At 47.5% G+C, this 23,857-nt stretch overlaps 1 protein-coding gene across 6 annotated transcripts in view; it reads left to right on the plus strand.

Moving 5' to 3' along the window:
* The window catches only part of HORMAD2 (HORMA domain containing 2), a 644,485-nt gene that overhangs the window by 88,722 nt on the left and 531,906 nt on the right, over positions 1-23,857 (plus strand). For 5 of the 6 annotated variants that reach the window (XM_078667231.1, XM_078667236.1, XM_078667233.1 and 2 more), the window contains one exon: positions 21,010-21,154. The exons of the other annotated variant lie outside the window; for it this stretch is intronic. In XM_078667231.1, coding sequence (XP_078523357.1) covers positions 21,010-21,154 — 145 coding nt within the window. The remainder of the gene's footprint in view (positions 1-21,009; positions 21,155-23,857) is intronic. 6 annotated transcript variants of the gene reach the window in all.

Consider the following 23,857-nt stretch of genomic DNA (forward strand, 5'->3'; position numbering starts at 1 on the left):
GTGATTAAATGGCCAGCATAGCCTGTGGTACTGTCTAGCATCCTTGTTCCCACAGAACCCAGGGGGAAGGCTTTGCATTAACCAAGGGCGAAATAATGACATTTTAATTCACTTTATGCCTGCACATTCACAATACATTTTATAAGAGATGTCTTGAGTATTGCATTGGACAGCTATCGTCTGTGAAAAAAGAAAACATTTGATAAATTAGCCTAAGATCCTTACTGACTTTCAAAGATTCCACTCGATAGCATGGCACTGTTGGGTTCAAACTCCACAGACCAAATTAACGTTACTGTGTGGGACCACACCGCCATAATAAGAATTATCATATCAGTGCTTTAAATGGACTTGATCATAACGACCAAATAGATTGAGTTGAAACAATCTATTTCATAATGCCTACAAAGTGCTGAGGCATGAATAGGAAATGCCACAAACATTCTTAGGCTAAAGCATCTGTTTTACACAACTAGGTAATAAAAAGTAAGCATTCCAGCGTACTGTTAGAAGCTGTCTGCCTTTTTCCGTGGGAAGAGATCTTATCTTGACAGTGAATGGGGCTTAAACAGTGTGAACAGCTTTAGAAGTATCGTAAATGCTTGAAGCCTCAAAAAATTCCACCCAAAAATTAATGAGCATAGTAATTCGGAATTAGGAACTGATAAGAGCACCCTTTTAAGACATATTAAATAGAAGAGATTTCACAAGGACAATGCATGTGCTGTGCAGAGGAAACCTAATAATCCATGCATTTCGGCTGACCTAGGCTTAGAGCTACAGGTGGGGGAACTCAGCCTGAGCCTTGGCGGAGTTACAGAGTGATCACACACAGCGCAGAGGGTTAATGTGCCTACTACAAAGAACGTGTACTATACAGATCACAGAACTGAGTGTGATTAAACTATGAGTAGCACTACAAAAAAATTTAATGTTTGTCAGAAAAGTAGGAGGCTGGTTTAGTATATGGTGCTCACTTATGTAAGTGTAGCACCCTGCAGTAATCCAGACAACCCTTATGGTGATTTTAGTGGTTTTAGACAACCATAGAAAGCTCTCTAAGTGGTACCGGAGATATAACCAGAATGCATACAATACTTCAGTAATAGAACCGGTAAGTAGCCCAAATACACAGTGGTCCCCATGGGAAGACCAAACCATAAACTAAATAGTAGAATGAAAACCGCGACCTAAGTCAAGACTGGACCCAGAGGATGTAGAAGAGTCGGGGACCCAAAGAACCCCCCAAGGTGAGTATCTAGGAACCCCACGGAAGTCAGAATGGGCACACGACCGCATGCTCAATACAAGTCAATGGGTAAGTCGCGGTTGCAGTTTTAAAGAAGAAGGACCCTTCTGTCATGCACGCACCTTATTGTCTCAGGAGTGTCCTGGAATATCGATGCTAAGCTCCCTGCTTCACCCCTATCACCCTCGGGAGTCAGGATACAACACTAACACCCAAGAGGTGACCAGGGGGAAAACAGGGTAACAAAACAAGGATAGAGGGGGATGAAAACAGCTCTCCTCAATCTTCACCAAAGATAAGAGTCAGTTCAATCTTCTCTAGTCTGGTACTGCAGTAAGACAAACAAAGGTTAGTGAAAACAATCCCTCCCCACACTATTCCCCAATGAATGGTCAGTGATAACTTATGTACCTTCAGAATGCGGAGGAGATGCAGGTAGTAAGTGACTGGAATGACAGGAAATAACGGTGCTTGAGGGCAGAGTAAAACCCTTGAACGCCTATTTTCTGTGGACAGGAAAACACTTAAGTAATAACAAGACTTTATGGGACATAAATTGCAGCTTCTGCAAAGTGCTCACCTAGAATGTTCGGTAACCAGCTTTACACAGTAACGAAGTAACACCAGAGGGCAGTAGGTGAGTATGCCTTGTTCTATTCACAAGGTACACATAAATATTGTGGAAACCCCACAACGGTAAAGAAGGAATAAGGCGGTAAGCATACCATGCAAGCGGGGAGTGACTCGCTTACTTTGTTATAAGAATAAGAAAACAAGAAACGGGAACAAAAGATAGCACACAAGAAGCAAAAACGCTTCTTGTACTCACACGACGGACAAGCAGGAAACACAGGATTCTAAGAAACACGGGCTCCAAACACTAACTCCTCGGACGCCCGTCACCGTGACCCGGAACAAGATCCAACAAGCTGGCTAAACGCGAAGCGTTTCCTGTGCTTCTTGGGCGGGATTAAATAACACAAACAGGCTATTGCGCATGCGCTACTCCTTGCGCATTCGTTCACCGCCTACCATCCACAATTTGCCAACCATTGCCAACCCCAAGTTAAAGAGCGACGGATGAGGTTGGGAAAAATAATCGGCAGTGGACGTAAACAAGACATGATTATGAAAGGTAATCGGGCATGTCGGTCAACTGGGCATTGGATCGACGGTGAGCACAGGCACAGGCATGACAGAACACCCCTCCCATGACACCCCCCACCGGTTTGGGCTTGTGAGGGTATCGCCTGTGGAATGCTCTCACCAAACGAGGAGCATGCACCTGACTAGCCGGTTCCCATGAGCGTTCCTCCATGCCATAACCCTTCCAATGTATGAGATACTGGAGGCGACGTCGTACACGCCTGGAATCAATGATAGCCCCGACCTCATATTCCTCACTAGCATCTATCAAGGTAGGAAGAGGGACTGTCGGAAGGCGGGTACCTGGCACAACAGGTTTCAGTAGGGATACATGAAACACAGGATGTATCTTCATGGTTGGTGGTAAGCTTAATTTCATCGCCACTGGATTGATGACTTGTATAACAGAAAAAGGACCAACATATTTGGGCCTGAACTTGCAAGATCCTTTCACAGCCAAATATTTGGTGGAAAGCCATACCTTGTCATCTTTCCGATAGGCAGGTTCTGCATGTCTACGTGCGTCTGCTTTCTTCTTAGCTCTGTCAAGATTGTCATGGATGTGAGAATGAACTGTCTGGAGGTGGGCGACTAGATCTTGTACAGCTGGAGCATCACAGGGTTTTAGAGGAGAGAAGGGCAGGACTCGAGGATGAAAACCATATGACCCATAAAAGGGTGTGAACAAGGGTGAAAACTGATGGCTGTTGTTGTAGGACATTTCTGCCAACCAAACCAACTCATCCCATTCCTTCTGGTCTTGTAAGAATTGGCATCTAAGGAACTGCTCAAAACATTGGTTCACCCTCTCGGTTTGCCCGTCCGTTTGAGGGTGATGACTAGATGAGAGACGAACTTCGATACCTAATGTTTTACAGAGTTGTCTCCAAAAGCGTGATACAAATTGTGTTCCTCTATCAGTGATCAAAACAGATGGTAGCCCATGAAGTCTGACTACGTTCTGTAAAAAGATCTTTGCCAATACAATGGATGTAGGTAGACTCTTCAAAGGGATAAAATGAGCGGCTTTAGTGAACATGTCCACTACAACAAGGAGTGTGGTATTCCCTCCCTTAGTGCAAGGTAACTCCACTATAAAGTCCATGGAGACTGAATGCCATGGTGCTGGAGGAGTGGGAATAGGATGTAATAGGCCCACAAGCCCCTCATGTGATATCTTCCCTTGACCACATATGTGGCATGTCTTCACATACTCTTGCACATCACTGGCCACATGAGGCCACCAACAATATCTCCTCACCAATTCCAGTGTCCTCTTATATCCAGGATGGCCTGCAACACCATGGGAATGGCACCATTCTAACACTTGTCTCTGAAGGGGTAACGTAGGAACAAACAACCCACCCTGTACGTAATGAAGACCAGACTTGACCAGAGATGGCTGTTGCTCTAACATGGGTTGCAAGGAAGAGTCTTGCTGAGCGTTCCTTACTTGCAGTATGAAGTCCTCTTCTGTAGTGAGCATCCCTATGATCCTTTGGGAACTTATGATACAAGGAGGCTTGTCTTCAAGGGGGAAAGGCTCGAATCCTAAACGAGACAGAGCGTCGGCCTTTCCGTTCTGTTTGCCTGCCCTGAAGTGTATAACAAAATCATATTCGCTGAAGAACTGTGTCCATCTCAATTGTCTCATGGACAATGCTCTAGCAGTCTTGAGGTACTGTAGGTTGCGGTGATCAGTTTGCACGGTTTCAGTGTGGTGTGTGCCTAATAAATACTGTCTTTGGTAAATTGGGTTCGTAAGGAGCACTCCGCTTTAATCGATATTTGTTCAATGATCTATTGGTGCAGCGATTGTGAAGGGTTGTCAGTCCTTAGGTCAATGATTGTTTATGGTGGGTGTTAGTGCGCACCTAATCGCGCACTGTTCACCTGGTGCTCCGCACCTTAAGTATTTAATGTATTTATCAACTCTTTAAATGAATTCTTCAACTTTGTTATCACATTCACATTTAATCATGTTTTATATCCAAGTCATTTCATCTTGTTATTCACAATATTCATAACAACATGCATTTATGTGCTTTGTTTCACAAAATGGCTTATTTACTTTAGTACATTTTAACGTTATACATATTACATTTGATCAATTTTCATGTGAAGCCCAATGCATTTCGGCACCATTCGGCGCCTTCATCAGGGGAAATTCTGCGAAAGTAAAAATAAAGAAACATTGTATAAGTGTTTTATGCTATGTAATGCATGGGGGTTCTCGTAAAAATAATTGTAAGTGTGCCTACCTGTTGACACTTATTATATGATGGTGTGTCTGTGTGAATATCCGCCCTGCTCACGAGCTTACTGCTTAAATAAAAAATGGAAAACTCTGTTGTAACGAGCTGTTTAAATGTATGTGATCCAAATTGTTGGATCCTATACTAATGACGTACCTCGTAATCTGCGTGACGATAATCTGAAACAACAAACGTGCACGTACTTAATTATGTGTGTCTTTCACCACAATCACAGATTAAGTGCTCAAAGATATATGCACACCGTACCTTGGCTTCGCTATGATTCTTGCTCTGAAAAAAGCGGGAAAAATGTATACCGCGCGGTTATTATCAAGTGTATAAGTCTTTACACTTGCCAATATAAGTTTAGATTTTGCCCGTACCTGCTGTTTCTTTGTACACTCCTACGACCAAATAACCGCAGCCCTGTGCTCGCTACTGTGTTCACTTCGTTTGGCATTCGAGTGTTACATAAACTCGGCGTCCTCCGAGTGTTTGCGTAGTTAAAGAAATGAAAAACGGACTCGCGTTAGACTGAATTGCTCAGAATGAAGTTTGCTAGGCGCCATCTTAGTGTGGTAAAGATCGCGTGTTCGATGTTGCTTATTGTTGCGGAGCGTGTTTCTAAAGTTACAAAAATGCATAGGTTGTCTAGCAATCACTATAAATCTTATCGACAGCCCGTGTCCATTGATATTCGGCATACTATTCAAAATAACTGTTCGTATATAGCCCGTGTCTATATAATACGTGTGGACTTATCACAACAATCGGTGGATAAATATCTGAAGTGACCTTTTACACAATGCCGTGCATTATGGTGGATGAACATATTATATGTGTGTTCAATAATGTGCAAATGCATTCATAGGATAATTATTGTACCTCCAGTGTACATTATCTTGACATCTACAACTTTTTTTTACACATCCAAATATCCGTTACTTTTCCAAATTTAATTAAGACAAGCGTTGTTCAGTAGATTACTCTTGCTCACATTGCAATATACTGTACATTATGTTAAACATTAGCTACCCATGAGTATCAGAGTGTCAATAGCGTTTCTGAGTAATTCAAAATAACATATATATGCTGTATGAAAGAGATATTCTTCCATAAACAAATTTCAATATTAACTCAAGTTCTATAGTCCTTTCTTATAAGTAGCAAGCTAGATCATATTTATCATTGAGACCTGTAGGTACCATGGTATTAAAATATTTAATCCAAAATAATTCTCGTTGCATCAATTTCCGATGATTGTCAATTCCCTGTGTCGTTGGTACCTGTTCAATGACCAAGAATCTTAGCTGCGAAATGCTGTGTTTTTCTTGTTTCCAATGCTGCACCAATGGTGATGTCAGATTCTCATTGCGGATCCTGCTCTTATGTTCCGTGATTCGTATTTTTATTTTTCGTTCGGTTTTACCGATATACATTTTGCCACACGGGCATTTAATGCCGTACACAACATTCTGCGTATTGCAATCACTAGTGTGTCTTAGCTGTATTATCTTCCCTGTTCTCGGGTGGGGACATGTGTTGCCTGTTATTACATTGTTAATAAATACTGTCGCCATTCTTCCAGGACTTTCTTGATAGCAAGAAGTTCTCTTTCCCCCACTGCGTAATTGGCTTCAGCAGGGGTTAATTTGTGAGAATAATAGGCAACCGGATGTAGTTCCCCAGTATCTGAATCAGCTTGAGAAAGGATCCCCCCTACAGCTACTTGAGAGGCATCGACCTCCACTACAAAAGGGCTTCAAGGATCGGGATGTGTCAATATGGGGGCCTGTGTAAATGCCTTCTTTAGAGTGTTGAATGCATTATCTGCTTCTTCAGACCAACAAAAGGGGATACCTTTTCGTAACAGACGGGTGATGGGGGCAACAACATCCGAAAATCGATGGATAAAGCGTCTATAGAAGTTAGAAAACCCTATGAATTGTTGAACTTCTTTCACGCTTTTAGGGGGAGGCCATTGTAACACAGCATTGATCTTTTGGGGGTCCATCCTTAATCCTTGGGCTGACGCAATATACCCCAAAAAGGCGACTTGATGGCGATGGAAAAAACTTTTATCCTATTTACAGAAAAGATAGTTCTTCTGCAACTCGTGTAACACAGTCTTAACATGTAATATGTGTTCTTTCAAGGTTCTGGAATAAATGAGTAGATCATCTATGTATGCGATGACGCTTTTGTCAAGATATTTCTTCAGCACCTCCTTAATAAAATACTGAAATGCTGAAGGAGCATTACAAAGCCCGAAGGGCATTACTAAATATTCATATAAACCGAACTTGGTACAAAACGCGGTATTCCACTCATCTCCATATTTGACACGAACAAGATGATATGCTCCACGTAGATCTAATTTCGTGAACCATTCCGCGTCTTTGATTTGATCTAACAAAGAGGAGATGAGTGGCAAAGGGTACCTGTTCTTGATGTTAATGGTATTGAATGATCTGTAATCTATACAGCAGCGTAAGCCCCCCTCTTTTAGGGATAAAACAAAGAGCTGAGGAGGCAGAGGATCTGGAGGGCCGAATGTATCCTAACTCGAGCATGGTATCGAGGTACTCCCTTAAGTAGAGGTTTTCTTTTTCTGTTAGAGAGTACACTCTGCTGGTAGGTATACGAGCCCCCGGCTGCAAATCAATACCGCAGTCGTATACCCTGTGGGGTGGCAGAATGGTAGCTTGCTCTTTGTCAAAGACTGCACTGTACTCTTGATACTCTTGATACTCAGAAGGTAAGTCAGTGTCGGGTTGTTCTTCTGCATTGAGAGAGACTGACGTGATGGTTTTCTGCCTAGGAGATTCAGGGATAGAAACCATGTTACTGAGATTTTCAGTACTACTTTCGCGTATATGTTCACTGCACTCTTTTCTGAATATGATTTGGGTTTGCTGCCAATCTATTATGGAATTGTGTAAACGCAGCCAAGGGAGTCCCAACACCACAGGGAACTGAGGAGACTCAATTAAATCAAAGGTGAGAGTTTCCCAATGAGTAACAGCGACATACAATTCCAGAAGAATGGTGGAATGAGTGATTGGTCCAGATTTCAACGGACTACCGTCTATGGTATATACATCCTCGGTTAGTTTCTTTTGTATTTCAGGAATGCAATGGGCAGCCGCCCATTGTCGGTCCATAAAGTTTCCTGAGGCACCAGAATCTATCATGATAGGTTGTAATACAGAGTTGGTAAGCCAGGACAATTTCGAAGGGACAAAAAAGTGTCCATTATCTGTCAATAATGATGAGACCATATGACTTGAAGGACCCGATGGTGCGGTCTCCGTTACCCTCGGGTCAACTAGTTTTCCGACTTACGGAACTGTCTTGGTTTTACCGGACATTCCCTTAAAAAGTGCCCTGCCCTGCCACAATAAAGACACAGTCGGTTTTAACGTCTTCTTTGTTTTTCGGCTTCACTTAGGGGCCCTTTAATGCTGCCTATTTGCATAGGTTCAGGGTCCTCGAGTTTGATTTCAGGTTCAGGTTTTTTATCTCTGGTTCCTATTCTAGGATACTCATACCGGACCCGATCTCTACGCCTCTCTCTCAACCTATGGTCTAATTTTACCACCAGGTCTATTAGTTCAGGACACGAGGGAGGGGGGTCTACTACGTGAGCCAAGGCGTCTTTTAATTCGTCACGCAGACCTTTGTAAAAAAGCGCACTACGTTTCTCTGTAGGCCAATCTGCCTCTACCACTAGTCTATTAAAAGTGGATATGTATGAAATGAGGTCTTTGGACCCTTGCTTAAGGTTCAATAGTTCTGTGTCAGCAGCATGCGTGAATGTATGTTTATCGAACATCTTACGCAGTTCTCGCCTAAAGGCGTCGTAATCTAGTAACAGGGGATCATCTTTGTCAATTAAGGGGATGGTCCAATTCGCAGCTGAACCCCCCAAATAAGAAAGGACAAAGGCTACCTTAGCTTGATCATTTGGGAAACACGGGGCCTTACACAAGAAATGCAATTGACATTGCGTAAGAAAAGCGGCACATTTAGAGGGATCTCCATAAAAAGGCTCTGGGGGAGCTAAGGAAATGGTATGTGGTGTCCCTACTTGAACTACTTGTGTGTTAGCGATAGAACTAGCTCCATCCTCTCTATGGATGCGTAAAGCCTCTACTCTGTCTGTGAGGGTTTGGGTTTCTCTTTGGAGATTCCCCACCATATTGGCAACATCCTGAAGTGTGAGATCCATGGCACCCGGGAGACAAATCTATAAGGCTTCGCGTTCTGTCATGCAGGCACCTTATTGTCTCAGGAGTGTCCTAGAATCTCGATGCTAAGCTCCCTGCTTCACCCCTATCACCCTCGGGAGTCAGGATACAACACTAACACCCAAGAGGTGACCAGGGGGAAAACAGGGTAACAAAACAAGGATAGAGGGGGATGAAAACAGCTCTCCTCAATCTTCACCAAAGATAAGAGTCAGTTCAATCTTCTCTAGTCTGGTACTGCAGTAAGACAAACAAAGGTTAGTGAAAACAATCCCTCCCCACACTATTCCCCAATGAATGGTCAGTGATAACTTATGTACCTTCAGAATGCGGAGGAGATGCAGGTAGTAAGTGACTGGAATGACAGGAAATAACGGTGCTTGAGGGCGGAGTAAAAACCCTAGAACGCCTATTTTCTGTGGACAGGAAAACACTTTAAGTTATAACAAGACTTTATGGGACATAAATTGCAGCTTCTGCAAAGTGCTCACCTAGGATGTTCTGTAACCAGCTTTACACCGTAACGAAGTAACACCAGAGGGCAGTAGGTGAGTATGCCTTGTTCTATTCACAAGGTACACATAAATATTGTAGAAACCCCACAACGGTAAAGAAGGAATAAGGCGGTAAGCATACCATGCAAGCGGGGAGTGACTCGCTTACTTTGTTATAAGAATAAGAAAACAAGAAACGGGAACAAGAGGAGGAGCTTCGCGGGCATCCAAGATGGTCGCGTGAGCACAGAGCTCCCGAGACCCGCGCCGCCCTTCGCAAATATCCTGACTATATCCTGATTCTGAAGATGGGCTTTTGAAGGCGACCTTTGGCTGACCTCAATATTCTTTTCAAAATTGACGGACGCTTTTACATCGACTCGAACTTTTACGGCCTGCCCCGGGACGGGGCTGGGGGCTCTGCTGATCTTCAGGCCGAGGAGTAGTTGAACAACAACGGCCTGAGGAGTCTTCCCCAGGGCGGCCTCACTTCAACTTTCAGTTTCACTTTCCTACTCCGGGTTCTGCTTGACTGGCATTCTCTCAGATCTACCCCGGATCCGGCTTGATTTCGCTCTACTATTGAGTGCCCTCTTCCGTGAACGTCTGGCCTCCAGCCCTCTTGGCATTTTTGTTAATTTGGCACACTTTCGTATACTTTTGGCTTTATTGAGATCGGCCATTTTCACCAGGTCTCGAGGGCCCCTCCGGGGCGCTATTTCCAATATGGCCACCAGACCGGACACCGAAAAGGGCAAGACGAAAACGCCTCTCCGAGGGGGACAAACTCAAACCAATGTGATGGATCGCTACACCCATCCTAAGGGATCCCCCTGCGGTACTGGCCGTACTCCTGAAGACCCCATGATGGATCCTGCTGCGCCTACGGAGGTTTCGCTTCAGGACGTCATGAGCGCCATCACCAGTATGAAGGCCTCCATGGGACAACAGTATGAGGCCCTCGCCTCCAAGATTGATACGGTGGCTGTAGATGTCACGCTGATTAGAGTGGACCTGGCGAAGACCAATGAGAGGGTCAAGGCGTCGGATTTGAAGACCTCCAGCCTGACTACTGATGTCACTGACATACAGACAGAGATCGGCAACTTGCGTACTTCACATGACTTGATGGCCCGTCGGCTTGAGGATTCAGAAAATAGGGCCCGGCGCAATAATGTACGCATCGTAGGTGTTCCGGAAAATCCCGAGGACGCTGCCACCGACCTCTTGGTGGAAGACCTGGTCCTGAATCACCTCGCCCCTGCCGGACTCAGTAAATTCTTTGCGGTTAAACGGGCCCATCGATCTCCTGGCGGAAAGCTGAAGCCGGGTGCCCCCCCCTCGAGACCCATTATTGCCAAACTCTTCCACTTTCGGGATAGGGACGCTATCCTTCGAGCTTCTCGGGAGAGCGGCCCTGTGAAATTTGAAAACACCACTGTGAACTTCTATCCCGACTTTACCCCACTGGTTCAGCGGCAGAGAATGGGGTTTCAGGGAGTGAAGCGACGGCTGCGAGATTTGGACCTTAAGTATGCTATGTTGTTTCCAGCCAGACTTCGGATCGAATATGAGGAACGAATGTTTTTCTTCGATCGTCCGGACAATATCAGTGACTGGCTTTATTCCTTGCCGAACAGAGATAATCGAACTGAGCACCCCGGTGGCGCCGACGGTGGCTCGCCGGAGCAAGAGTGACATTGTGGTTCCCGACGTCTGAACTTTTCACCTGTTTGTCAGCTGAGTTTGGATAATTGTTCTTTCGTTCTATTTTAGGTTGGCCCGAGGGTGGCGGGGGTGTAAGGGGACTCTTCCTCCTCCTGGGTTCTTTGTGTAGATTAGTTTTCTGATTGGGCGACAGGCACACTGCAAGTTGGGGTGGCTTTTGAGTCGTACGCAGGGGTGCAGGGTGGGGGGTGTTGTAACGGGCTTGAGTTGGGGGTGGTGGGGGGGTGTTCGGGTGTTTGTTTTTGTTCACAAGGCATCGTATTGTTTTCTCGTCTATGTCGATCATTGGGTCCTATGGGGGGTGTGCTCTGTTTTATTCCTGGGGATGTGGGGTGGTGAGTTGAGACTGCTGTCCTGGAATGTCAATGGTTTGGGTGACAGGATAAAACGAGGGGTTGTGCTGCAGTTCCTCAGACGTCATTCCCCTGATATTGTTCTTTTGCAAGAAACGCATTTATTTGGTAACGCATGCCAGGCTATGAATAGACGTGGCTACCGACTGGTCGCTCACTCTGGATTCACTTCCGGCTCCAGAGGGGTGCGTATTCTAATCCGGTCCTCTCCCCCCCTTGAAATTGATGAGGTAATACTCGACGACAGGGGGCGCTATGCTGCGCTCACTGGTAGATGGGAGGGTAAGACACTTTCCATACTCACAATGTACGTCCCTACGGGCCTGCAGGCGTCGACCTTTATTGACTTAGGGCGGCTCTTACTGGGGCTTCCTGAGGGTCTTCTGATCCTGGGTGAGGACTTTAACTCCGTGGTCTCTGGCACTGTGGATCGCTACCCTCCTAGGGATTTAGCTAGGTCTCAACTGTGGCTGGCTGACCTGCTGGAGACCTTTGGCCTTATAGATAGTTGGAGGTTACTGCACCCTACGCAGCTACAATACACCTTTCATTCGGGGGCCCATGGTAGTCTCTCCAGGTTGGACTATTTCTTACTGCCAGCAGCGCAATCATCCTCCATTCGTCATCTTCCCAGGGGTATTTCTGATCACTCCCCCCTGTGGCTTTGTGTTGAGGCTGGAGTGGGTGGCGAGGGTAGAGTGGCCCCCATAAATCCATGGTATCTCCGCAATCCTAAAACCCGCTCTGAACTACTGAAATCTATTGACCATTACTTCGATGAAAATGAGGGGTCTGTTTCTTCTTCTATTTCACTGTGGGAGGCCTTCAAGACGGTCATCCGTGGACATTCTTTGTCTTTGATTGCTGCTTCCAAGAAGGCTAAATGTGAGGAACTTGTACGCCTCGAAACCGACATAACTGTGCTTGAGAGTGTTCTTGAAGGTGATGTTACTCGTTCTAAATTGCATTCCCTCAGCCTGAAACAAGCTGAATATAGAGCCCTTGTGACCGACGCGGCAAAAGCGATGAATAGAGACCAGCAGGGCAGGTTATATGATTTGGGCGACAAGGCTGGTAAACTGATTGCGTGGCTGGACAAGACAGAGAGAGTGAATCGTGTCGTCCCTGTGATTGAACGGCCTGATGGTGAGTGTGTCACTGACCCTGCTGGTATTGTTGAGTGCTTTGTTGACCATTTCCGAACTGTGTACGCCTCGGCCAGCGATAGGGACGAGGAGGATTCCCAATTGTTGTTGCGAGACATTGCACTGCCTCGCCTTTCTGATGATGATAGAGCCCTATTGGATGCGCCTTTTACGATAGATGAAGTCGCTGTTGCCATACGTTCCCTTCGTTCTGGCAAAGCAATGGGTCCCAATGGTTTGCCCATTATACTATATAAGCTGGGACCTGACAAAATGGTGTCCTACTTGAGGAGTATGTTTCTTGAGGCTTTCGATTCTGGTTCCCTCCCCGTTGATCAGCGACTAGCTACCATCGTTGTACTACACAAGGAGGGTAATCCGCGCGATCGCTGCTCCTCGTATAGGCCCATTTCATTACTCATTGCCGAACCTAAAATTCTGGCGAAATTGCTAGCTAACCGGTTGATTACGGTGATTAGCGACTTGATCCATCCGGATCAATCCGGCTTTATTCCACACCGGAATACCGCCCTTAATCTTCGGAGACTTCACGGAGTTCTCGCAAGAGCTGAGACTCTTACTGAGCCGGCCATTTTGGCCTCTTTGGACGCCACCATGGCTTTTGACACTATGGAATGGCCTTATCTGTGGGCGGCCCTTTCCAAATTTGGGTTTGGTCCGACATTCATAGCCTGGGTGAAGCTTCTTTATGAAAAGCCCCTCGCCCAGGTGGTTGTTAACTGGAAGGTCTCCGGTATTTTTACACTTGGGCGAGGCACTCGGCAAGGTTGCCCGCTGTCCCCGTTGCTTTTTGCCCTTGCTTTGGAGCCATTGGCGGAGTGGCTCCGTTGGGAGCCTTCAATGAAAGGCATTCGGTGGACTCCCGACTTTGAGGATCGACACTCGCTATACGCGGATGACATCCTCCTATACCTTACATCCCCTCAGAAATCCCTTAATGTGCTTTTTGATGTTCTGACCTCCTTTGGGAAGAACTCGGGTCTCATTATTAATTGGACCAAATCATGCGTCTACGTTTTGTCCGGTGATCTTCCTCCACTGCCTCGTAGATTCCCAATTCAAGTTGCTGACACTGGCTTTAAATACTTGGGGATTTATATTTCTCTTGATCCCGCAGTTTGCTATGAACGCAATTTACTACCCCCTCTTCACCGACTCAAGCTTGACGTTGCACGATGGCGTCGGTTGCCTTTGTCGCCACTGGGTGGCGCGGCTCTTTTCAAAATGATGTCGCTACCTAGATTTTTATATGCACTCCAACATTTTTTTGACTCCATTCCATCCGGTTATTTTCGTGAAGTGGAGCACCTGCAGAGGCTGCTGATCTGGGACGGGCGTGCGCGATTTGCTCTGTCTAAGCTCACGCTTCCGTGGTATGATGGGGCATTGCCCTCCCAGATATCAAGCGCTACTATTGGGCTTCTCAATTAAGTGCTGTTAACCACGCAACTTACGCTCCCGGTCCTACCCCGGCCTTTGAAATGGACAAACACCTCTTGCCCGGTGGGAATTTTAATAGAGCGCTATATTCTAAGGGGCTCCATAGGACATTGACCGGGCCCACAAAAATCGCTGTAAGAGTGTGGCACGATGCGAATGCGGCCTTGGGCTGGTGTGACAGGTTGACGCGCGCGACTCCATTGTATGCTTCCGAAGGTTTGGGCAATTTGTGGCGGACGAAAGGCTTTGATAAATGGGACATGATTGGTCTAAGCAAGGTGGGTGACCTCTGGTCTAAAGGAAATGTGAAGACCTTTGAGGTACTCAAGGCGGAATATGAGCTTGGAGACAGGGAATTCTTTAGATATGCTCAGGTACGTCATGCCCTGCTGTCAGTCTTTGCTGTGGGGACTGCTATTCCCGAATCCTCGCCTCTCGAGGACCGTATCCTGGACGGCTATGTACCTGATAGCACAATTTCATTGATCTATAAAAAACTGATCAACGCTAGAATTGACCTGCTTTTGCACCTCAGGGCTTTATGGATTACCGACGGCTTGGAATTGGACGATGAGGACTGGCAATCTGCATTGTCCTCGCCTAAAGAGGTTGCCATACCTGCCCGCCTTCGGTTCGTCCAACTTAAGATCCTTCATCGTGTGTATGTCACTGGTCCGAGTCTGGTTCGAATGGGCTATTCTTTGGACGGGCTGTGTAAGTGTGGCTGCGGCGTGATTGGCACCTTCCTTCACCTTTTGTGGGAATGTCCCGAGGTGGTTGATTTCTGGTCCCGAGTGCGTGCGATTATGGAGAGGGTCACGGGGGTTCCGCTTCTACCAGAGGCCCGGCGTTGTCTCTTGAATGTGTGGGAACCGAACGATTATAATGCTGCTCAGATCTGCTGGGCGACCCTCGGCAACATGATTGCTAAGAGGGATATTGCACAGCTATGGGGCTCCCACAGGCCACCCACTGTATTGGCGAGGAAGGAGAACATGGACTGGTGCATGTTTAGGGAAAAGACTGTATTTGTCTCGGGGCAGACCCAGAAAGTGGAACAGAATCTTGTCACAGTGGAATGCATATCGTGGAAATATATGTACTCCCCCACAAGATTTTACCCCTGATGTTCCCTTGTCCCCCTATTTGGCATTCCCAGTGTTTTGTATCGACTGTATGTATTGCACTGTTTCCTCGCTTCCCCCCCTCCCACTCATAGTCACTGCTTTTAACCATACTGTGCATACTGTACTGTTCGGCGCTACTCCCGCATGGACTCAGGATCACCACTACTGTAATTTTGCCTTGTGAACTATGTTTTGTTGTTTGTTGTATATTTCAATAAAATAAAAAATAAAAAAGAAATGGGAACAAAAGACAGCACACAAGAAGCAAAACCGCTTCTTGTACTCACACGACGGAAAAGCAGGAAACGCAGGATTCTAAGAAACACGGGCTCCAAACACTAACTCCTCGGACGCCCGTCACCGTGACCCGGAACGAGATCCAACAAGCTGGCTAAACGCGAAGCGTTTCCTGTGCGTCTTGGGCGGGATTAAATAACACAAACAGGCTATTGCGCATGCGCTACTCCTTGCGCATGCGTTCACCGCCTACCATCCACAATTTGCCAACCATTTCCAACCACGAGTTGAAGTGCGACGGATGAGGTTGGGAAAAATAATCGGCAGTGGGCGTAAACAAGACATGATTATGAAAGGTAATCGGGCATGTCGGTCAACTGGGCATCGGATCGTCGGTGAGCACAGACACAGGCATGACACCTTCCCAGTGGACCCTGAAGAACCCCCATGGAAGATGGAAGGTTGGAGAGTCACCACACCCATGGATACCCAGGAACCAGGATACCTACTGCAGGGAAGCCGGGTGCAAAGGTGTGAAGTGATGTCGGAAATCACAGTGGACAACAATGTAGGACATCAGTAAAGATGACGCTGGCAAAGTAGGTGAAAGAGTCTGGTGGAATCCAAAGGTGGATTCAAGGAGAGAATAACATGCAAGCAGAAAGGACAGAGTCTATGCCACTCAGGAGGCACGAAGACGAATGCCCATCGATGTCGATAGATGCAGGAGAGTTGACTGTGCCCTTGAAGTTGCAGCTGTGCAGACTAGGTGACACTGAAGATGAACAGGAGCCGGTTACAAGCTGTTCTACGTTGGGTGTCGAGAGCCAGTAGGTCAGTGTCCGCCGGGGGCACCAACAAGCCTTGGCAATGGCAACAGGTGCAGTATTCAAAAAAGGTGCAATGTCGGGATCAGCAAGGTCCAAGTGACTCACCACGATCAGGTGAATCAGAGCAGGGCCAAGCAAGCAGGTGAGCCCACTGGAGCCAAAGAAAACCCTTGAGAGGACTCTCAGGCCAGAGACACATTAGTCGCAAGTGGACCTTGAACAGCTTGCCAGGGATGAAGTACCACGATACAGAGGATATGGTGTGGACAAAGATTTTTGCTGCAGGAGATGCTTAAGACTGGAGCTTCTTGGAGCCCGAAGATCTCTGGAGGGGAGAGTCAACAAGCCTTGGCAACGGCAAGTCGACGGGAAGCACAGGGGTTCTGCTCCACTAGTACAGACGAGGGATACAGGCTTTAAACTTGCTGTGAAGAAAGTTCATGCCTCATAGGAGTTGCAGAACCTTCACCTGTGTTGCTAAACCTTTCGGAGACCTTGGGCGCCCAGAATCAGCAGACCCGTCAGCTGCCTTGCAGTGCCTGCAGATGCAGGGGAGTGACTCATTTACTCCAAGGGAGATTCCTTCGGGTGTTGTGGATGTCCACAGATCCTGTATGGAGCACGGCCACATACGTTGCAGAAGACTTGCAGAACGACGAGAAAAGGAGCAGCAGGAGTCTTCCCAGTTTCAGTCTTGGTTGCCAACACAAAGTCCAGAGTGCAAAGAAAGTCAAAGATGAAGTGAAGTTGGATCTGAATCTTGTCCCACGATGAATCTAGTGACCCATCCACAGGTAAGCACTTAAGTACCCTATGGAGAGGGTTGGGAAGATTCTGGTGTCCCTCCCAGAGAAGGGTCTGGACAGTGGGGAAGATACTCCCATATCGTTTGTCCAGTTTCACGCCAGAGCGGGAGCCAACCGCTCCCTGAGCTGGTTTGAACTGGAGTATGCAAGGAGGGCACCAAATGTGCCCTTCAAGCAGTCTCAGTGGCGCTGGAAAGCGCCCCCACCCTGTCCCAATACACTAAATCCTGTCTGGGAGGTAGTTACAGCTCCTTGTGACAGGAAACCTATTGTTCTGCCTTCCCCTGCCTGAGACTGCTCAGCAGCAGGGGGCAGGAGCCATAGCTTGCTTTCCGGGTCTAGAAGACTGGTACCAGGAGCACTGAGGGCCTTTACGGTGCATGGAATCATACCCCTAACTCAGTTTACGGTGTATGATTCCAACATGTTTGATACCAAACACAACAGGGTTCGTTACAGTTAGTTCAATCAATCAATCAATCATAGCACTTGTAAAACACACTACTTACCCATGAGGGTCTCAAGGCGCTGGGAGGAATGCTGCTACTGCTCAAAAAGCTAGGTCTTGAGGAGTTTTCAGAAGGTCAGCAGGTCTTGGGTCTGCCGAAGGTGGATGGGGAGGGTGTTCCAGGTCTTGGCGGCGAGGTGGGAAAACGATCTGCAGCTGGAGGTCGCTCTTTGGGTGTGGGGGACTGTGGCGAGGTTGAGGTCGGCGGAGCGGTGGGAGTGTAGAAGCGGAGTCGTCTGTTTAGGTACGCTGTTCCAGTGTTGTGGAGTGCCTTGTGTGCGTGGGTGAGGAGCTTGAAAGTTATCCTCTTGTTGACGGGGAGCCAGTGCAGGTCTCTCAGGTGGGGTGTGATGTGGCTGCGGCGAGGGATGTCGAGGTCCAGGCATGCAGAGGCGTTCTGGATGCATTAAAGTCTTTTCAGGAGTTTGGCCGAGGCTCCTGCGTAGAGGGCGTTTCTGTAGTCCAACCTGCTGCTGACGAGGGCCTGGGTGACCGTTCATCTCGATCGTGGGTATCCACTTGTAGATCTTGCTGAGCATGCAGAGGGTGTTGAAGCAGGAGGAGGAGACGGTGTTGACCTGCTTTGTCATGGAGAGTTTGGAATCGAGGATGACCCCTAGGTTGCATGCGTGGTCGGTGGGTGTAGGTGCTGTTCCTAGTGCGGTCGGCCACCAGGAGTCGTCCCAGGCCGAAGGGGTGGATCCGAGGATGAGTACCTCTGTCTTGTCAGAGTTCAACTTTAGTCGGCTGTTCCTCATTCGTTCGGCGACGGCCTTCATTCCTTCGTGGAGGTTGGTTTTGGCAGTGTGGGGGTCCTTGGTGAGGGAGAGGATCAGCTGGGTGTCATCGGCGTAAGAAATGATGTTGAGGTTGTGCTGTCGGGCGACGTGGGCGAGTGGTGCCATGTAGATGTTAAACAGTGTTGGGCTGAGGGATGAGCCCTGGGGTACGCCGCAGATGATCTCGGTGGCTTTGGAGCGGAAGGGGGGGGAGGTGGAAGCTCTGTGTTCTCCCGGAGAGGAAGGAGGTGGTCAAGTCCAAGGCCTTCTCTTGGATCCTGGCGTCGTGGAGGCGTGTGCGTAGTGTGCGGTGGCAGACCGTGTCGAAGGCGGCTGCAGGTCCAGGAGGATGAGGGCTGCGGTTTCTCTGTTGTCTAGCAGGGTCCTGATGTCATCGGTGGCGGCGATGAGGGCGGTTTTGGTGCTTTGGTTGCTGCGGAACCCGGACTGGGACAGGTCCCGGATGCTCTTCTCCTCGAGATAGCGGGTCAGTTGTTTGCTGACGGTCTTCTCGATGACCTTCGCCGGGAACGGGAGCAGGGAGATGGGCCGGAAGTTCTTGAGGTCCTTGGGGTCCGCCTTGGGTTTCTTGAGTAAGGCGTTGATCTCGGCGTGCTTCCAGCTCTCCGGGAAGGTCACTGTCTACAAAGGAAATGTTGATGGCTTTTCAGAGATGGGATGCGATGGCAGTGCAGGCTTTGTTGAAGATGTGTTGTGGGCATGAGTCTGACAGAGATCCGGAGTGAATGGTGTTCATGATCTTGATGGTGTAGTCGTCTTTTGTGTTGGTCCATGAGAGCAGGCGGTTGGTGCAAGTGGTAGTCGTGGAGGCGGTGGTCTCATTGGTTGTTGGGCGATCGTGGCGTTGAAGCTGTCGCGGATGTCTGCGATCTTGCGATGGAAGAAGGTGGCAAGCAAGTCGCACAGGTCTTGCGAGGGTGGGATGTCGTTGGTGTTGGAGCTGGGGTTGGAGAGTTCCTTCACGATGTTGAAGAGCTCTTTGCTGTTGTGTGCGTTGTTGTATAGGCGGTCTTTGAAGGAGGCCCTTTTGGCGGCTCTGATGAGGTGATGGTGTCTGCGGGTGGTGTTCTTGTGGGCTGCGTAGCTGTCCGGTGTTCGTTCATGGTGCCAGCTCTCTAGCTTTCGGCAGGTGTGCTTGGAGGCCTGGATGTCTTCAGTGAACCAGCTGGCTTTTTTGTAGTGTGGTTGTTGGGGGGTTTCTTGACCGGGGTGAGGGTGTTAGCGCAGTCGTTAATCCACTGTCTGAGATTGCGGGCTGCGGTGTCGGGATAGGTCGGGTTGGCGGGGGGGCTTTGGGCGAGGGTGGTGGTTAGCTGGTCTTCGGTGCCTTTGCTCCAGCAGGGTCAATGGACCGGTTCGGTGCGGTGGTACGTGGTGGGTTTCCGGAAGGTGAAGTGGATGCAGCGATGGTCGGTCCAGTAGAGTTCGGCAGTGTGGTTGAAGGAGACGTGGGGGCATGCGGAGAAGATGGGGTCAAGCGTGTGGCCGGCGGAGTGGGTGGGTATTGTGACGAGTTGTCTGAGTCCGAGGTTGGCGTGGTTGTCGATCAGGGTGGTGGAGTTGGTGTCGTTGTTGTTCTCGAGGGGGAAGTTGAGGACCCCGAGGAGGATGTAGTCCGTGGAGGCTAGGGCGTGTTTGCTGATGAAGTCGGCGATGGAGTCGCTGAACTGTGGTCGGGGTCCGGGGGCGTCTGTAGACAAGGGTTCCTCTGAGGGTGGTGTTGGGGTCGGTGTGGATCTGGAAAATCAGGTGTTCGGCGATGCTGAGGGTGTCGTCGGTGTTGGTCGAGACTCTGAGAGTGTTCCTGTGGACGATGGCTTTCCCTCGTCCTACTCCATTGGTGCGATCCCTACGGGTGATCTTGTAGCCTTCCGGGATGGCTATGGTGATGTCGGGTGCCGAGGAGGGGTTCAGCCAGGGACGACTTATAGATTTTAAGTGCAATGATCTCAAATACAGGTAAACCTATATCTGTCGTAAGTGGTGCTAGTGCCAGCTTACAGAGGCTACAATGGCAGGCCTGTAGTCACAATTTGAGTGGTCACTCATGGGTGGCATAATACATGCTTCAACCCATAGGAGACCCTGGTATGTCTATGCTCTGGGTACCTTAGTACCATATACTAGGGACTAACAAGGGTGCTTCAGTAGCCAATCTGGGGGGTACCTAGGTACTCCCCATGTCCAATTTAGAGAGGAATCACAGAGACTAGGGTCCTAATTAGCGGTGTCCCAGTCAGACTAGTCAGAAAAATATAATGACACCAGGTAAAGGTGGTGTGACCATGAAAGTAGATCCTACTTTCCTACAGTGCTATAGAGCGATGAGGTGAATTGTCGGTGAGTGGCAGTGAGTAAATTCATGGAGAAGGAGGAAATGGGGGAGGGGCATAAAAAAAAACTGTTGCACCGTGTGCCACCAGTGTTAGGGCCCGTCCTGGCTGGGAGTGTTTCCCCCAAACACCCTCCATGTTTTTGTTATTCCTGGGATATTGTGATTTTTCCTTTGTTTCCTAGTAGAATAAGTTCGATCTAGAATAAGTTTCATTTTTTTTTGGGGCACTATTAGTGAATAACTTATTTCGCAATGAATATACATTAATTCTCTGGTGCATTACAGGCAATGGTAATATTTCCTGATAAAATTGGTTCCGAAGAAGATTCTCTGGTGCTGGTGAAGAGGCTTTTTGCCATTTCTATTTCCTGTATAACATATCTACGAGGTCTCTTTCCGGAGAGCTCCTATGGAACACGGCATCTCGAGGGTAAGAATACTACAATATTTAGATCTACCAATCAGGTGCCTAACCAATTGAAAATGAAAGTGTTACTTTCCCGTATGGAATCTTGTATAGAGCCACATGCCTTAGCATGCCTTCTGTGGTATTACTTTCCCTTTATCAATCGTCATAGTAACATCTCTGGGCCGATTTTTAAATCACATTTTCTGTGAATATTGTATGAACTTTAAAAATCTGTACGTTTTTGTTACTTTCTTACAGTCAACTGAGCTATTCATCTGTGATTTATTTTCTTACTATTGAGAGCTTTGCATTGTTTTTAGATGCTGGTCTGTGTTTTTCTTGATAACTATTCTAATATTCTGAGCATTTTATTTAAATGTTTAAAACATTTTGAGATTTTTTAATTCTACGTTACCACTTAAAGTTGCGGATGTTGCTAGGGTGTGCACTGTGCAATATAAATATGTAAAGAAATGTTAATATAATTGGTGTTCAAGCCCAGATCCATCAGTTTCAGGCTGAAACAAGCATTGGCAAAGCCAATCGGTCTAGTCTTTCTTTGCCAATTGGCTTTGCCAGTATTTTTGGCCAATGTTGTGCAGCATCTGAAAGAACAAACTGCAGGTGCGGGGGTCCTCTTAAAAGATTTTTTTTAAAAACAAGGAGAGCACAAAGGTGGAGCTTGGGTTGGTACAACACGGAAAACGTGGGGTGGGGGGTGTGAGTTGGAAGCAGCGTATGCGGGAAAGAGCAAGAAAACACAAGCTCCTATAGAGTGGTGGAAGCAAAAGAAACAAGCATTAAAAATGCAATAGGTCTCGCCTTTCATTAAGTTAAAGCCATTTGCTATGCTATACAATACCATTAGCAAAGCAAATGGCTTTAACTTTAAAAAAAGGCGAGACTTATTGCATTTTCAATGCTTGTTTTTGGTTTTCTGTTAAGTACTCTTATCTCAGTGCATGTTAGTTCTAGTGGTCTCCCTTCTGTATTTCCCTTCCCCTAAACTGTTGGTCCTTGTTGCATGTGAGCTTCTCCCACCCCCTCCATGTAACACTCACCCTTGTGTACTCCTCCCCAACGTTGATTTGTTTCCTGTGTGTGTATCCTCCCCACCCTGCCCTCTGTTTTGCTTTCCCCCACCTGTGCCCTTCTCTTTCGCACCGCCCATTGCTTCTCCTCCTCATCCCTATACAACACCCCCCGCTCCCCCCCATTGCCTGCTCACTGATGTGCTGCTCCATTCCCCTCTTCAGGTTGCTCTCTCACCCGTTGCTTCTCCTCCCATGCATGACATGGGGTTCAGTCAGACTGAACCCCATGTCATGACAACACTTCCCACGCCATTTCACGATGGGTGTCTGCTTACATATCTGCATCAGACTTATAAAGGTGAGAACATTTCAGCGTGGGCCAGAAAGTTAGCAGTGTCTACCTCTGACGTGGGTGCTTTCCTTCAGCCTTCACAAACTGTGTCTTGTTTGTAAAGACAATTTTAGTATTAGCTGAGTCAGCATTCATTTTTGAGCAATGACATGGGATGACCATTGGTATACAGTGTCATGGGTCAGTCATTGACACTGCCTTATAATTGGCAAGCTATTGAAACGGTCACCCACTAGCAAGTGGTTACACAACACTGCATAGGAAGAGTAGTGGTGGTGGACTGCTTCTAGTGAGCAGCCATGGAGTGAGACTGTCTGGCACTGGTGAGCAGGCATGGAGTGGGACTCCTGTCGCTAGTGATCATCCATGGGAGTAATAGTGTCACTCATAAAGGCGGTGAACTGTTGCTAGCTAGCAACAGCAAAGCTGAAGTTGGTACTGTCGTTGGTGAGAATCGAAGAGGAGGAGTCAGCAGTTGCAAAGTTGTAGCAGGGCTGTTGGTGAGTTGCAGGCAGGTTGCCATTGGCAGACAGGGGCAGAGAACTTCTTTTAGTGAGCAGTGATGGGGACAGCCATTGGCAGGCAGTGGCAGTCTGGTTACTTTTGGCGAGTAGTGTTGCTGGAGCAGATAGCAAGCAGTTACAGGGGACTGTCGCTGAGGAGAAGAGACAGTGCCTTTGGTTGGTAAACTGTAGAAGACAGATGGTGTCTGGTAGTAGGTGGCAGTGGACACAGTTGATGAGCAGTGGTGGTAGGACTGTGACTTGAGAGGAGTATGGGTTTATGGTTGAAGGCAGTAACAAGACTACTCTTGTATCACGCCATATAGAAAGACTGTTCCTGGGTTTCTTTGCCTGAGTCTTCATAGTCCTGGATATGGTGGTATTTCAAACTGTTGGTTAGCATGGATGGACTTTTCAGGAATCTTGTAGGTCTGACTTAAATGATACGTATAATAAACTTGTAGGGGATTTTAGAAAGCTGTCTTCATTCATTAGTCTATTGTCATTCACACTTGTATTCTGCCCACTTCGACATACAGCATGGGGCAAGGTCACCACTTAAGTCATTGGCTAAATTCACTGTCAGTATTAGAATGTTATCCTTTTACCAGGAGCACATCCGCACACAGTCGTTCCCTTGTGTAGCGCAAACTGTTATAGCATTGTGTGACTTTTGAGACCAAAATAACTTTTTACCATTTTTCTTTCCGAATCGATTGATGATGGCACAGCAGCTTCCTCAACAATAAAGGTTTGCAAAAACCATGATCAAATAAACCATAATTAACCAATTCAAAAGGCTGGCAGCCATCGCTAGACATATTGGCTATGCCAA

Source organism: Lissotriton helveticus, chromosome 11 (genome assembly GCF_964261635.1).
Source record: "Lissotriton helveticus chromosome 11, aLisHel1.1, whole genome shotgun sequence".
Classification (NCBI taxonomy): domain Eukaryota; kingdom Metazoa; phylum Chordata; class Amphibia; order Caudata; family Salamandridae; genus Lissotriton; species Lissotriton helveticus.